Source organism: Pseudopodoces humilis, chromosome 3 (genome assembly GCF_049639895.1).
Source record: "Pseudopodoces humilis isolate 2021_Gansu_Grassland_sample_001 chromosome 3, ASM4963989v1, whole genome shotgun sequence".
In the NCBI taxonomy this organism is placed as follows: domain Eukaryota; kingdom Metazoa; phylum Chordata; class Aves; order Passeriformes; family Paridae; genus Pseudopodoces; species Pseudopodoces humilis.
In genome coordinates this window covers 90,439,025-90,454,582 of record NC_142202.1, presented here as the reverse complement: position 1 = coordinate 90,454,582, position 15,558 = coordinate 90,439,025, and the positions used below count along the sequence as shown (strand labels likewise).

The 15,558-nt window shown below is 37.2% G+C and overlaps 1 protein-coding gene across 6 annotated transcripts in view; it reads left to right on the top strand.

Moving 5' to 3' along the window:
• Positions 1-8,455, top strand: part of MLIP (muscular LMNA interacting protein) — a 106,364-nt gene extending 97,909 nt beyond the window's left edge. For all 6 annotated transcript variants that reach the window (XM_088053848.1, XM_014263353.2, XM_088053849.1 and 3 more), the window contains 2 exons: positions 6,024-6,058; positions 8,138-8,455. In XM_088053848.1, coding sequence (XP_087909974.1) covers positions 6,024-6,050 — 27 coding nt within the window. In that variant the 3' untranslated portion in view covers positions 6,051-6,058; positions 8,138-8,455. The remainder of the gene's footprint in view (positions 1-6,023; positions 6,059-8,137) is intronic.
• Positions 8,456-15,558: the final 7,103 nt, after the last annotated feature.

The following is a 15,558-nucleotide window of genomic DNA, read 5'->3' as shown; positions in this document are numbered from 1 at the left end:
TGTGCATCCCTGGCCTCTCTGCACAAGGTGTCAGGGACTTGGAGCTATTTCATATCTCTTTTTGTTTGAATCTCCTTCACAGCCCTCCAAATCTCTGCCTTTGTTCTTTGCCTTTGACATTTCTACTTGTTTCCACACCATCAATCCCCTTTCCTCTGCCTCCCAGGAGCCACTTCTTGATTCTCTCAAAAGCAGGTGTTACAGTGTCTGCTATGGAGCTATTCAAAGAAAGACCCAAAATGTCCTCACAAAGTGAAGTTGGACCAAGAATATCTTTCAGATCTTCTCAGATAGGATGTTTTTTTCCTTTTCAGCTGTAAAGTTTCAGAAATACTCTTTAAGTAATGGTATGTCATTAGAAGGCAGTGAGCGAGACTACATAGTTCTGAGGATAAATTTGTTTTTGAGATTAAGCAGATTTGCAGTACACCAGGAACTCTAAAATGTGTATATATACACATTTATGTATATATGTGTATTTGTGTGTGTGTGTGTGTATATTTGCATTCTCTTGATGATGCAGATGATTTTCCTGTATTTGAAAACAGAGGGAAGCAAACAGCTAGATCCGTGTCTCTCATCCTTCTGCTTTAGAATTTGCTCATTGAAGAAGAATTTTTCAAATCTAATGGAAAACCAGATATTTTCAAAGAGAATTCTCTAAGACACTAGACGCATAAGTTAACTAATGCATTATTAAGATCAGTTCAGAAAGTGAAGGATCTTATACTGACATAGTAAAGTCAGACACAAAAAAAGTGCAAAATTCCTATGGTTAGAGGCCAACTTGGTCTGTTCTAAGGCAGGTAAAGTATATTAGAACTGTCTTCTAAAAGTTCCCTTATATTTTAAACAAGCACTTTGAACAGCATTTCTATCTACATTTTTAGAAAAGCTTACATGTACTACAACAATGGGAGAATTTGGACTGTGACCTATTGAACAGCTGTATCTGATGAAACTGTGGTTACATTTATAAGGATCAAAGACAATCAACGGGAATGAAGAATATTTATAAGTGCTGTTATCAGTAAACTTTGTATTTCCTTTGATTAATGTCTTATTGGATGACCTATACCATTTTCTAGAGACAAACAATTTGCTTTAAAGTTGTGAAAAAATGTGCCAGATACCATTTTGTACAGCTGAGCAAGCTGACTATTTGTGTTGGTTCCCTGGGGCCTGTCACTAATTTTGCAGCTATGACTATGCAGGTGGACTCCAGTCCATATAGAAAGAGCAGGAAGAATTGTGTCAGGGTCACCACAAGCTGCTTGGGAAGTAGCATCAAGAGATGACACATTTGCTATTTTCTCTATTACAAATCAAAGAAAACATTTTTCATAGTACTGTTCAACTCACTTGTACAGATCAAATGATCTAATATTCTCCCCAATTTTTAATCTCATTTTTAGCAGGAGGAGGTGACCTGGGCACACCATGCTGGCCTTGTGAAGGCTGAGCAGTCTCTTTGCATGTTTAGTGGGTGTCAGAGAAGACACAAATGCATCTAGGGATGACCCCCTTTTCTCATTCTCTGTCAAGAAGGACTGAACAAAGGCATCTGCTTCCCTTGAGATCTACTGTTGGAAATGGAAGTATACAGCACTGATACCCAGGAGATCTACATTAATGCTGTCTTGGAGACAGACAGGATAGCAACACAGAACTAGGAGCAGTTCAAGTTATTTGGGACAGTCTTCTTAGCTGACCTGAGGGTAGTGCCTTCTTGGAGATAAGTTGTTGTTGAGCTGTCTCTGAAAAACAAACACATTTTCACCATTTTCTCTTTTATGTGGCTGGGTTTTCAGAATTGTATGTTATAATGCTTTCGTTTTCCAGTGCATTAAAAAAAGCACGGTATGTCTTGGTTGATGATTTTTAAAATCACAATAATCTTTCAGGCACCTGCATTGTTCCTTTTTATTTGGGAACCTATCTTGACTCTAAGAACAGTTTATACTGAATTTACACCTTATGAGTTTCATAACCCACAAATCCCTACCTAATTTAATATGTCTTTTTTTTTATCAGTGAATTCTGTTTGGATGATGAACTGATTAGAAAAAATCTGCCAAGTCATAAGCCCAATATTACTCTTCCTGCTAGCATAAGACCCTTGGATCCCTCTCCTATATTATCTAAATTATTATCTGCCCTCTTTATCTAAAATTATATATAGGCTCATACTTAACTTCTCCTGCAATGTTCCTCCCTCAGAATAAGAAAGTAAGTATGATTTGTGCAGTCCAAAAAAACCCAAATAGATGGGCAGATACAGAAATGTAAACACCTCTAGGTAGGAGTGAGAGAGAAAATAAGGGAAATGTGCTGCTCCTTTCCCCTTAGTAATTTGTATTGTTTTCCTCAAAGCAAAGTATTCACTGGAAATATTAATAAAAAACCCAACAAACAAATAAACAAACCAACAAAATGGAGGTACCTTTGTATTCAGAAGAATAGCATTTGTGTAATTTTAGCATCATTCTCCTATGGCATATACCAAGTAAGACCTGTGACTTCCCTGTGAAAGTAAGAAAATAAGTAAGTGACAGTCTTCTCCTTGTGAAATCCTCCTCTATGACCGGTGCATTTAAAATGGAGGAGGTCTGAAGCATACTCTTTGAAACATAACCAATGAATATGCCAATAATTTCTGATACCTTCTGTCTTCCTTTCAAGTAAAGCTATGTTTGCCCAGGCTGTGTTGTGCGAATGGTGTTATAGTCAGCCTCAGAATTTTACTGAGTCAGAACCTTTAGAGAGAACATGGGGCATACGTACATGTATAATCTGAAAAAAAACATTGTGAGCAGGGGCTAAAAGTATGTCCTCATTACCCTTATTCATCTATGATTTACAAAAAAACAAGTCTACAATTACAATTACTAATAAATGACTTATTACAGTTACCAATACAATTACTTCAGGTGTATGTAATCTTTTGCTGCAGTTGAGTAATTACTCAGTTTTATCTGTTGGTTGTTCATGAAAGATCTGCAATATTTACTTGAGAAATCAATAGCATTTCTAAATTCAACTTTCATAAAAAGACCCCACGAGAGAAAGGTGATTCTATTGACTTCAGTGGTGACAGGATTTTAATGACTGTCTTTTGTGCAAAGTAACAAAAGTTCTTGAAATTTGAAATTCTATTAAAGTGTCAATAAGGTCCAAAGTTCTGTTATACGTTTCTCTTAGTCTTTATTTACTTAAGGAGTGTTCCTGCTCAGAAGTCAACAATAGTATTAATCATTGATAGATTCTACATATAAGAGGAAAATGTACCTATTTTATGAAAGTGTACTTTCTTGTACTAAAGAATTTATGTAAAGGGTTTTATTAAAAACAAAAGCTCCAACCTAAATGGCATTATCACAGCAAAGTGATTTTCTTCCAGTTAAACACCCTCCTCACTTGACCCTGAATTATTCTGTAATGATTCAGCTCTTGCATACTGCTCAATACATTTTCATCTTGTAAAGAAGATTACAACTTGTCAAAGCAAGGACTGGGATTTGATAGATACGTAATGAAAGTAGAGTGAACTCTACTGGTAGCACTCCCACTCAAAGTTCAGCTTTATGCAATCACCTACTTTTTCCATTTGGCACTGGGGTAGATCTTTCCAGATGTGTTGGGGAAAAATACAGTGTTGCTCCTTGTGCTTTCCTAGGAGACAGAAACATGGGCTCTTCATCATGAATGTAGTATTCACTTTTTGCTTTCAATCCTGCTCAAGTTTGCAGGCTTGTTCCCCAGACAGTGGAGAGCTGGTGTAGACTGGTATGGCAGAACATTGCTGCCCGCTCCTCTCTGGAGTAGTGGTCTCACTGCACTTAGTTTATTTTGACCAAGCCAAGGACTGCAATGCTAAGCTCTCTCCATAGACTTATTGCAGTTGATTTAATGACCCTGAAAATGAACATTAAAAGTAGGAATAACTACTGCTTTTAGGAGTAAGATTTTCAGGTATTAGCTGTTAACAGATCCTTTAACCTCTAAATTGGATGGATGACTGAAACAGTAAACTGTTGCCTTCTGATACTTATAAGTAGAAACACAGGTCCAAACAATGCACACTTCTAAATTCTCAAATAGAATCTTTAAATATCATCAGAAAAACTTTCTAGTTACTTTATACCTGAACAATACTTTAATTCTTTTTTCTTTAGGATTTCATGTGTTCAACAGGAAATTTATATTGCAACAGGTATTTGGGCAATAGTGTAGTCAGCTTCAATTATATCTTGTTTGAAGTAAAAACTTTCAGTTATAGTCTACTGACTTGAAAGGGCATATTAGATTGCCATGTTATAAGAAGGAAAAGTATTACATGCATTTATAGAATTTTATTTGTAGGGTGATTGCATAAAATAATTACCATAAATATATTAGTTTTATAAATTTATATTTAAAAGTCTGAAAGGGTAGTAATATAGGAATGATAAAGTCTGAAATATCAGTGTATGATTCAAACTGCAATTTGAATCTAATTCTACCTGGCATTAGGAAACAGCTGTTGTTATTGGTCCCCTTCAAAGAATGACAGGGGTTCTGAAAAATAGTTTTAGAGGAAAAGAACTTGCCATGAATAGCTAGTCAGAACATAGACGTAGGCTAAAGAAGGTTTTTTTTTAAATTATTCAATACTTAAGTAATACATAAGTAATTAGAATAAGAGAATCAGATTAAAATTAGCTATAGTATTTGACCACTCTTATGATATGAAATATTTTTCCTTATGGCTAATGAAAACTTCCCCACTTGCTGCCTTGTTTTCTTTCCCCATGCAAATCTGAGCTGTCATTAAACCTTTCTTAAATGGCTGGAAAAGGAAATTAGATATCCCTTAGTGTACTCTTAAGCAAGTGCTATCTGTAGCCACCCCTCATCTGTCACACATCTTTCCCAGAAATCAACAAACACTTGTAACCAGCCCGACAGTTGCCCATTGGTTTTCTCTGCTTGCTTGACAAAGCAAAAAACTATTGTGAGGGCTCAAAAATGGAAACTGTGTTCCAGATGCAGCCTTGCTACTGCCCAGCAGAGGGGAATAACTTATTTTAGGCTGCTGGCTGTGCTCTAATCAATGCAACAGTATATGAGGTTATCCTTCAGCACTTTCTGGAAGTGAAGGCTGGACTGAAGCACATTCAGTGTGGTGTCAGCTAGACCTCATGTCCCTCTCAGCAGTCAGTCAGTCAGTGAGTCAGATTGTCCATCACTGTCCTGTGCCATTACGTAGCTTATTCACTTCCTCCATCCCTCCTTGTCCCCTGCCCCATGCAGGATTTTGTATTCGCCTTTGCTCACAAATCTTCTGCTAGCCCATTCCTCCAGTCTGGCAAAGTCTTCCAGAGTGGGAATCATACCTTTGGCATATCAGTCTCTCTCGCCATCCAAATTAGTAACATCCATAGACTTTCTGGACATATAGGCTCTTCAGATCTCTGGTAGAGACATCACCCTTTCATCCTCTGAAATACCACCTGGAACAGAGATTTTGAACTGTTGAATACTTTCTTTTTAGAACAGTGTCCCAGACAGTTATTGGTCCACCCTGGTCTGTTCTACTCCTTGATCTGGGTGCCAGGCTATTATAGGAGACTGGCAAAATCCTTGCTAAGGGGGAAACAAGCAACACCTATGTCATGTGAATGCAAGGGTGGCCACATGCTCTGTCCTCCCAGCATAAGGTTCAAAAAAGAAGTGGATAGTAGAAAACCAATGTGAATCTGAAATGTCCTCTGATGTGCAGTTAGTCAAGGTGATGTTTGTCTGTTGAAATTTGCTGTGTGCAGAAGAATTCCTCAAGAATGTCAATGCATGAAAAATCATTCCTGGTTCAGTAAACAGAGTTGTAAATCAAGAGTGCAGCAAACCAGTGATTAAAAAAAAAAAAAAAGACAAGTGCTATATGAAGTTTCCCACCAGTTTTTACAGCTGTCCCTGCATAATATATTGCAGTTTTTATTCTCCTCTTCACTTTGTTTTTGCTTTTTATTTTCATTTTTCTATAGGTTTCCAATGAAAGAGGTTCTGTTTAGATATGATGGTGAGTATTTTTTTTTTTTTAAATTTGATTACAGTCACAATTTGAATATGTAACTACTTTGGTGTCTATTGAATTTTTAACATTTTATTTGAAAAGATAATAGGATGCTTTAGGTACACAATTTAGTGCTTGGATAATAAGATGGCTATATTTGGTGAATGATTTTCTATGAGTAATTACAAATGCAGAATAATTCCAATTCTTAGCAGGACAGAATAAAGTCACAATAGAATTAATTTTAAATGGGATGCAATCAAATGGTTGGAAAAAATTGAGGTATACTCTGGAATTAGACTGTGAAAGGATGTCAGGGAAATAGATGGATTTGTTATATTTGAACACGTAAGCACATACTGCCATTAAATGAATGGTTTGCTAGAGTTAAAGAATACCACATTGCAAATAATGTGCTACACTTGAGAGCTGATTTAATGTAGTACTTAGCAAGAGAGGTCAGCAAATAGGTGATACTGAAAAAGCTGAAAAGTTCAATGTCTCTTTTTCCTCTTTCCTTGTTTCAGTCTTCACAAAAAAAAATATTTATGACTAAAAGTTTATTTCAATTATTACTAAGAATTTGAGAGTAGGATCATGGAGAGAAATGGAAAGTAACACCTGAATGAATACTGAGGTAAATTGGAGTATTCAGGATGGAACAACCTAATGAAATTTACCCTTTAAATAAGCAGTTTCTCAAACACTAGTGATTAGCAGGATGAGTAAGTTCCCAGAAAACTGGAGAAAGGTAAACACAATGTTCTATCTAAGCAAAAGAGGAAAGGAAAATGTAAAGAATTACAGAAAATTCAGTCCTAACAGCATTTGCAAGACACTGGAACAAAGTATTAAAAACACATTTGTGGGCATCTAGAGAATGGTAAGAAGATAAGATTATTTGCACAGGGACACGTCAGAAACAAATCCTATCAAGTTGATCTCATTTCCTTCTGTGACAGCAAAGCAGATAAAAGGATGTGTTTTATGCAGTGTATCTTCAGTGTAGTCTCACATGACATCCCCAAGCAAGCAAAGCAGATATGGACTAAATTAAATTCACATAAGGTAGATAGGTAGTTGATTGGAAAGCAGGACTCTGAGAAGAGTTATTTGCTGCCTAAGTGGGAGAACATCTCACAGACTTCCAGAATGCTGTCCTCTAGCTCTAACACTATAAAACTTTGTCATTGATTACTTTCTCAATGACATGTACAATAGGCTTACCCAATTTACAGGTAATGCCCACTTGGGAGGACTTGCAAGCAGCATGGAAGCCAGAATTTTAATTCAAAAAAGTTCACTTACATTACAGGAATGGCTTGAAATAAATATGATACAATTGATTGAAGAAAAATACAAAGAAATACGAAGAGTATGGGCAGAAAAAGAATGACAATAATACTGCAGGTGAACCTGAGGATTATAGGGGAGGAAAAACTGAGTCTGAGTAGAAGAAGTGTTGCTTTCAGGGAGATGTTGAAAGGAATGCTTATAATATGATGAGGATAATTACTTCTCTTTTCCCACTATTACTGCAAAATCAGTGGCATAGAATGTGGGAAACAAATGGGAGATTTAGAAAAGATGTAAAGGCTTCAGCGTCTTCACACAGAAGAAATAAAGACAGAGTAGAGGCACAGCATTTTTCTCCTCATAATGGACTATTATAAAGGGATATTAGTCACTTTTCCACCTTTCCTATGAGTAGGAGAAAAAGAAATTAGTCTAAGTTTCAGGGAGAGAAAGATTTAGTTTGAATTTGAACAGTTACAGCTCTGTGAAAATTTAAATCCTAAAAGCAGTTTGCCTCAGGCTGCTGCAAAGATGGGAAAGCTTCTCACAAGATAAATCTGATCTGCCAGCTCTCATCTCCCACAACTGTAGGACAAAGGAGTGGTTGAGTATATCTTTAGGGCTGGTTTGTTTTTGTTATTTTTTCCTGTGAAAGTATGAATTCTACTTTTTAGCCAGACCATCAGGTTGTAGAAATTAGGAAAATCAGGTGACCTCAGTGCATGTTATGCATTTTACTAATCTGTATTTTTGATAAATTGTGTTCATGCAAAAATCCTTCTTTTGCAGCCCCAAATTACAATCAAGAGCTAAAACTGAATTTTGAAGCCTGTTTCTATACTAGGAAGGAATCCACAGCACCAATCTTATTTAAAGTACCATAAAAAAATTGCTTCCTGTATGCTAATTGCAAGGCAGTAACAACAATCAAATATTCTTTCAAGAAATGATCTTATGTACTAGCATAATTAACCCCAGAGATACACACATGAATATGCCATTCTTGAAATGCTTGCTGGTTAAAGAGATGTCCAATATAACACAGCATATTTTCTTTAGAAATAATATAAATGTTGAAATTAAATAAAGCTGTATTTTTGTTGCAAAGTGTTTTTTTGTGATTCTTGTTTTTACTCCTGTAAATCTCGCTCCACAGGTTTCAAATAGCTGAGAACAAATACCATCAGTGCTAGGAAAGGAATGCTCCTGAGTGCTTAAACTTGGTCACATTTTGCCACCACACAGACACTTGTATTTTGTGAAGTAGTCCAGGGATTATTCACTTTTGTGTCAGCACCCACAGCAGTCAGCAGTGAACATGCACAGTGATTTTCCCCTGCCATGCAATACTCATAGCCCTTTTGACTGTGCCAGGTGCTGAGTGCAGGCAGAATTACCATCTATAATCCTGGCACACCAGGAAGAAACTGCGCTTTACAGTTCATGCTGCTGGGTTTTTGATCTTGTGCTGCTTCCACATGATGTTGTCCGAACCTGGTTCTCAAAGATTTTGCCTTCAAAATGCATTATGAAAGTCTAAGGAAGCTGGTTGTCTATGTTTGCATGAGCTACCTGAGTTCTCCCCAGTGCCTTGGTCCCTTGAACCACAAGTCACCCCTCAGGGGACTCTGACAAGATGCTCAGGACCTTTGCATCACAGCCCTGTCCCAGAGTGAAGGAACATTTTATCTCTTGATGTGTTCTAATTTATGTTTTATAATACTAAAATAATTGATATTTTATAATACTAAAATAATATAAAACTGATATTTTAATGAGAATCCCTGCTGTTTTCATTAAAATTAATGTGATGAATTATTTTATGAAATACTACCATAAGGAAAAACATTAACATTAAAACCAGCTTAAGCGGAATAGTCCATAGGCTGCTCAGCCTTTTGCCCTATTGGACCTGGTGTAACTTCAATCCAGCCTGCTTTTAAGCTGTTAGACTCTGTAACTGTGAAAACAGAAGATAAGGTCATAAATCAGTAAGTCTTTCTCTCTATAGGTAATATACAAATTTTTAAGAACACTGTGAAAAGACTGCTAAACATTTAAGGGTGGTGTTTTTTTGTATTAGTTTCTTTCTCAATGGAAAAATAACAGAAGTTAACAACATAGATCTTGTGAATGGCATACCTATTAAGCAGGTGGTGTAAAAAAAATGAAAAAGCATTTTAGTGAGTTCAAGACAGAGTTTGTGAGGACAGAAATCAACACATACAACTAGAAAAAAAATTATAGAAAAATTTGAAAAACAGGTAAAAATTCATACATATAAAATCATCTATAACTAAAAATGTGTTAGAAATACTGTAGAAGCTGTAATAGGTCTACCCACCAAGGATGTAATAGTATTTCTTGGTTTCAGTAAAGCATTGAAATGGGCAAAATTCATATTTAAAGCCATATGATCTGCGTGATTCTCAAAAGCCTTAGTCTGCTTTCCTGTCAATTTTTTCTAGGCATTTGTTTTGTTCTGAATTTGTTCTAACCCCAGATTTCTTTTCCTCTTGAGTTTCATTTTTGTAGAGCCCAAATCCATTCTAGCATGTCTAGCTGAGACAATTATTCATATGGCTTAAGTTTATGTTTAAATTAACCCATGAGATAGACTGAAGCTCATAGGTGAAAGGAACACAAGCAAGAGAAAGAACTACTGGGATTAGAGGAAGGACAAAGGAGAAATCATTTTGTTCACCTCTGGGTTAGTGATTTTGTTCATCTGTGCATACTTTAAGAAACAGTTTCCCTCTCTGTTCAAACAGCTTCCATCTATGAATGAATATTGGCAATTACTGTCTAGAAATTCTATCCTGGGAAACCAATGGAAAAAGTATTAAGAGTAAAAAAATCTTTCAGAAAGGGTTATTAAGGGCAAAACATCATGAAAGTAATTGCTTTTTTTGTAGTACTAGAAAATTAATGGATGCTGCTTATTCAATAGTGTAATATATTCAGTCCAGGTTCTGATGCCTTTACCCTGATTTTAGTAATGATTTTCTGGTAAAATACACATTCCCATCAGGATCACAATGGCTGCATATCTTTCATGAGGGCTTATGATCCCCTTTTGGCCTCAACTTCTCTTGCTGTCTGATATGCCATGTTCACCCCTCTGTGCATAGTTGTGATTCTTTTGTTGCTATGTGCTACAACTCAAGCTATCAAAAAAGTGACTTATGAAAGCTGGCCCAAGTGGTCAGAAGGGAAATGTATCCAGTACAATAGGTGTATTTGGGCAGTGAAATACTTGAGAAGATCTGGATGCTGCATCAGGATGGCCCTTGGCCCCAGGGTTCAACTGGCTGGCATCCAAAGCCTGGTTGGTATGGCACAGATCTGTGGTCTTGACTCAGTTTTAATGAGGAAATCGCTTAAATCTCAGGGAGTTCACAAGCTAAAGCTACGCAAAAGGAGAAAAAAGCACAGAGAAACATATTTTGTTAGGATGGTAAGGGTAGCAATTCAGGGATAGAAAAGGAAAAGAAAACATCTGTACCTTAAGTTATTAAAAAATCCTTGAAAACAGAGAATCAGAGAGTGGCAACTAGGCAACACTGAGGACCAGCCTGTTAAAAGGATTAAGATACATATTTACTAGAAGCATCTGAGGGAGCTGGGGGTGTTTAGCCTGGAGTAAAGGAGGCTCAGGGGGAGACCTTATCACTCTCTAGAAATACCTGAAAGGAGGTTGTAGCCAGGCAGGCAATCAGTCTCTTCTTCCAAGTAGAAAGTGCTAGGATAAGAATGGCCTCATTTTGTACCAGAGGAGGTTTAGATTGGATATTAGAAAACATTTTTTCACTCAAAGGGTGGTCAAGCATTGAAATAGGCTGCTGAGGTTAGTGGTAGATTCACCATGCCAGGTACTGTTCAATAGATGTGTGGATGTATCATTTGGGACCATGGTTTAGTGGAGAACACAGTGATAGGCTTGGTGATCTTAAATGACTTTTCCAAAATTAATGATCCTGTGATTCTACGATTCACTGGTGGGATTAGATAGGAGCACACAATTGAGATGAACACCAATATGTGCATAACTTCCTTGAAACACCAGCACAACACTTTCTGAGAGCTCACACTTTCAATGAAGTACAGTATAAACCCTGTCTCCATCTCTGACTGGTTGATGAGGTTTGGGATTGACAAGTTCACAGTAAATATCACCTCTCTGAAGCTAAATGCAGCCATGCACAGGTTAATGTGTTCACATTGATGGCATAATGAAGGTGTCATGTGGTCCATCCTATGTTGGGGTCACTGCCAAAATTTCCACACGTGATTGTGTTTCTTGAGAGGTTCCTGTTCAGGTATGAGCCACAATGACTGCTGCTACCTGCTCTTCTGTAAGTCCTACAGAAACACCCTTCAGGAGAGCACCTGCAATTGTATGACTACGTGGACACAGTGCTGGTTCATGCACAGGGTCCCCCACTCTTCACAGGCTTCACTGGTCTGAGCCCACAGTGGGTTGATCTTGACACAGTGCAAGAGCTTGGCTGACAAGAAGAATGAGATGGCACCTGCTTCCTCGAGGCTGACCAAGTGATGCAGCTGGCATGGGAAATATGCATGGCCAATTACTGTGGTGGGTAGAGCAAAAAAGCTGTGAGGCCATAGCAACCACATAATAATAATGATAATAATAATGATAATAATATTGAACCATGTAATGTATATCTGTAACACTTAGGAAGCAATTCCTTCTACCTGTGGTGGTTGACTCTGAACTCTTGGGCATTTGTGTGTGCGCATCTCCGAGTGTGGCGAATAGGACTTCTTTGGCATGCACAGTTTGGGTCAGTTGCTCTCCCTCTACCTCCAGCCCTAAACTTGTTGATTCAGATATCTGATGAATTGGGAGAACTGGTATCAGAGACTGTGAATAACAAGTCCCACTGTGACGAGATTCAGACATCTGATGAAATTTGTCACATAAGTGCCATTATTCTGATTTATATGTAACTTGGATTAGCATCATAAGACTTGAGATAGGCAGCCCTGAAATTTTGAATTAAAAGTGGCACTTCTTACTACCACACCAACAACCCACAGCAGTGAGCTGCCACACTCTTGCCAAACAGGATGAAGGCACCCCCATTCCTATGCCTGCTCCAAACATACAAAAACTGAAATGACAGTGAGAAAATCACTTTAACACGTAGCTTGTCTCTGCATAAACACATCTAGGAGCTAGTCATTCACAATTTGGGTAGGATGAATCCTATTCTGCCATTAGTACAAGGCAGAGAGAATACATTGTGGGATAATGCTTTTGTTGAAGTAGTTTTGTCTTGAAAATTTTCACCACATTTCAACCATTACTAAAAAAGAGGAGAAAACATAAAGTATTGTGGCCATTAGAAATCAGTGATACATTCTGTGCCAGGAGTCACCAGTTAAATTTCCTTTTGAATTCAATGAAAGGGATGGACAGGACTGTTGCAGAGTTTAAACATGAGATAAACAATTACATGGATTCTCTGATACATTGAGTTGTGCCTCCTGGCAAATGACTGACCTGGGGTCTGGTATTGTGATTTCTTCCTTAACTAGCCAAGTGTCCCTTCACTTTCCTGGCATAAGGTCATAGTTCTGCAATTTCCCCTGCACTTGATTCCAGTCTGCTTGTGGCAGCCAGGAGAAGGGAAGGCGTCATGGTTTTCTGATGGGGTCGGCTCTGCTGTCCACCCTGGGAGTCACCTTCAGCACCAAGAGTCTTTCCAGCCACTGCTATCCTACCCTTCTATAAAGGTCATGAGATTTTTATGATGCCTAGTAGGCTCAGACAAAATAGGAGAGCTTTTGAAAGAAAGGCTGTGAAATAACCCTGGTCCAGCTTTAAAGAGATTCTTGGACATTTTAGCTTTTTTTTTTTGTTTGTTTGTTTGTTTTTGTTTTGTTTTAACTCCAACAATCATTCAGTGGTATTAGTATTTGAATTTCTACCAAATGTGTGGTGTTTCCTGAAGCTTGAGTATAAACATCAAGAAATGCTAAAAGAAGAACTAGACAAATATTTTTGCACTTAACTGTGCCACCTAGAACTAGTACTAGGACCCTAACTCAGAATCTTAGGATATCTGTTATACTTGGAACAGGCTAATCTTCAAGAAAGAAAAAGGATCACATCAAGCTGTTTCTAAATTGTTACAGATAATTCAGTGCATGCTTTCACACAGTGAAGACGGAGCTGCTTGGCTTACAGAGGAAAATACAAAAAAAATTCTGTTTCCTGAAGCACAAAGGAATAGTTTCATGGGTTTTTTTAAGGTTTGAACAGAAACCATCAAGTGGGAAAAATGGGTTATATCAACTTTGTTGCAAAACAAAGGTGCTTAGAACACAAGCTGATTTTTGTGTTCCTTTAAAAGAAATCTAACTTCTGTGTAAATGAGCTGAAATGATTTCCAAGCAAATTCCTTACCTCTGGTTTATCATCATCAGGTCTTTAAAGTTAAAAATATATAATCACTTAATCTGACTGGCAGACATTTACAACATATTCTTTCTTATGCTTTCAGAGCAAGGACATAACTAGATAAAAGTATTTCTGAAGATTTGAAATACAAAGGAGATTTGAATTTTGCTAATGTCAGTGCAAATCGGAGGTCATTCTCTTGGAGCTGACAGAGCTGCTCAGATGTAAGGAAAAGAAATGAGTTATAATTTCCAGAGAGTGCTTCACTGTTTCCATGGACATATCCTTTCTCATTGCATTGCATCATTGCAGTCAGTGACAGAAATAAGGTTGTCCAGATTTTCAATTATGAACAAAACAATAAAAAAAAATGCAGAGCGAATTTGAAGGTTAAGATTTATGTACTATTAATGTGATGGATAGTGACTGCCTGTTGCTTGCCTTGACTCTTCTGTTACCTTTCACACAGAAAATTTCCTGCAAGAGAGAAAAATAAAAATTGTGTGGTCAGATGTAATTTTCCCCCATCTGCAGCTCCTTAGTTTTGACAAGGACAATGTAGGAGGCAGGTCCAATAAAAGCACTGCTGGTAAGAAGTTGTATTGAAGACTTCAATATTTGGATTACAAGCCCAAATATATAAACATACACACACTTTGCCTCAATGTCTCTACCATTCATGGCAATGCATCCACACTGGCGGTGCTTTCAAAAGTAGCTGCCCTTTGATGCTGTGCCTTCCCGATCAGCCCAGCTGGAGTTACAAAGGGAAAAATCCCCTTAATTCCCTAGAAAACAGCCCACCATCAGCTTCTCCAGGTTCCTCTCACTAAGAAATGGAGACAGAAGGATGACTGGTTTTTACCTCTGCTTGTTTAGCTTTGGAGACTTAAATTGTCTTGTTTAGATTTGAAATTGTGTATGGGTTTTTATTTCAATTAAGCCTTATGTGCTATCTCTGTAGGAACTTCAAAGTTCTTTGGTACTTTTTTCTGAATCTTTTTTTGGCAACAGTACTGTGTATATTTATTTAAACCCTCTGTTCAAAAACCTGGAGATTACAGATCAAGCAGCAAAAGCTGTTAGACTTATCCTTGTTACCTGCTTTTGTTTTTTTTTTTTTTGAAATATAAATACAGCCATTTACTTTTTAAATAGGAATGAGCACTTATCAGTAGGTATGTATTATGTTAATTAGATTGACTGCCAAGTTCATTTTGACTATAGAAATGCAAACCTTAAAGGAATATCTTTGAATAATAGTTTATACTGAATATCACCTGCTTTTTTTTCTGAATTTGCCCATAGTAAAAGTGAAAAAAGTGAAGCATATAAGGTTAAGCTAGATTGCCAGAAATAAAATTGAAATGGGGAATGTAGGATAAGTTTGCCGCAGTGATGTCACCTTGCTTATCAGAAAGGAAAATTTAGATGAGATACAATCTAAATGTTAAAGGTTTTCTAATCATGTGGAGAACATGCTGGTTATAGGTACACAAAAAGAAAGAGAACTCCCTTTGACACCGTGTACTTATTCCTCACATTGTTTTGATTTTAGAAGTCTGAAGTATAGGACTAAAATACTGGACCATGTATATTTTGTATATGTTGAAACTTTATTATAAACTTTCTCGCACCAAAGTTTCATAATGATGAATACACAGTTGTGGCTCTGTTTCCAGTACCTCTCTATCTTGGGCAAATAAATCAGTTTACAACATATCTGACTAATAATTAACACATGCAGAGTCTTAGAAAACTGTAGTCTGCAGCTTTCTGT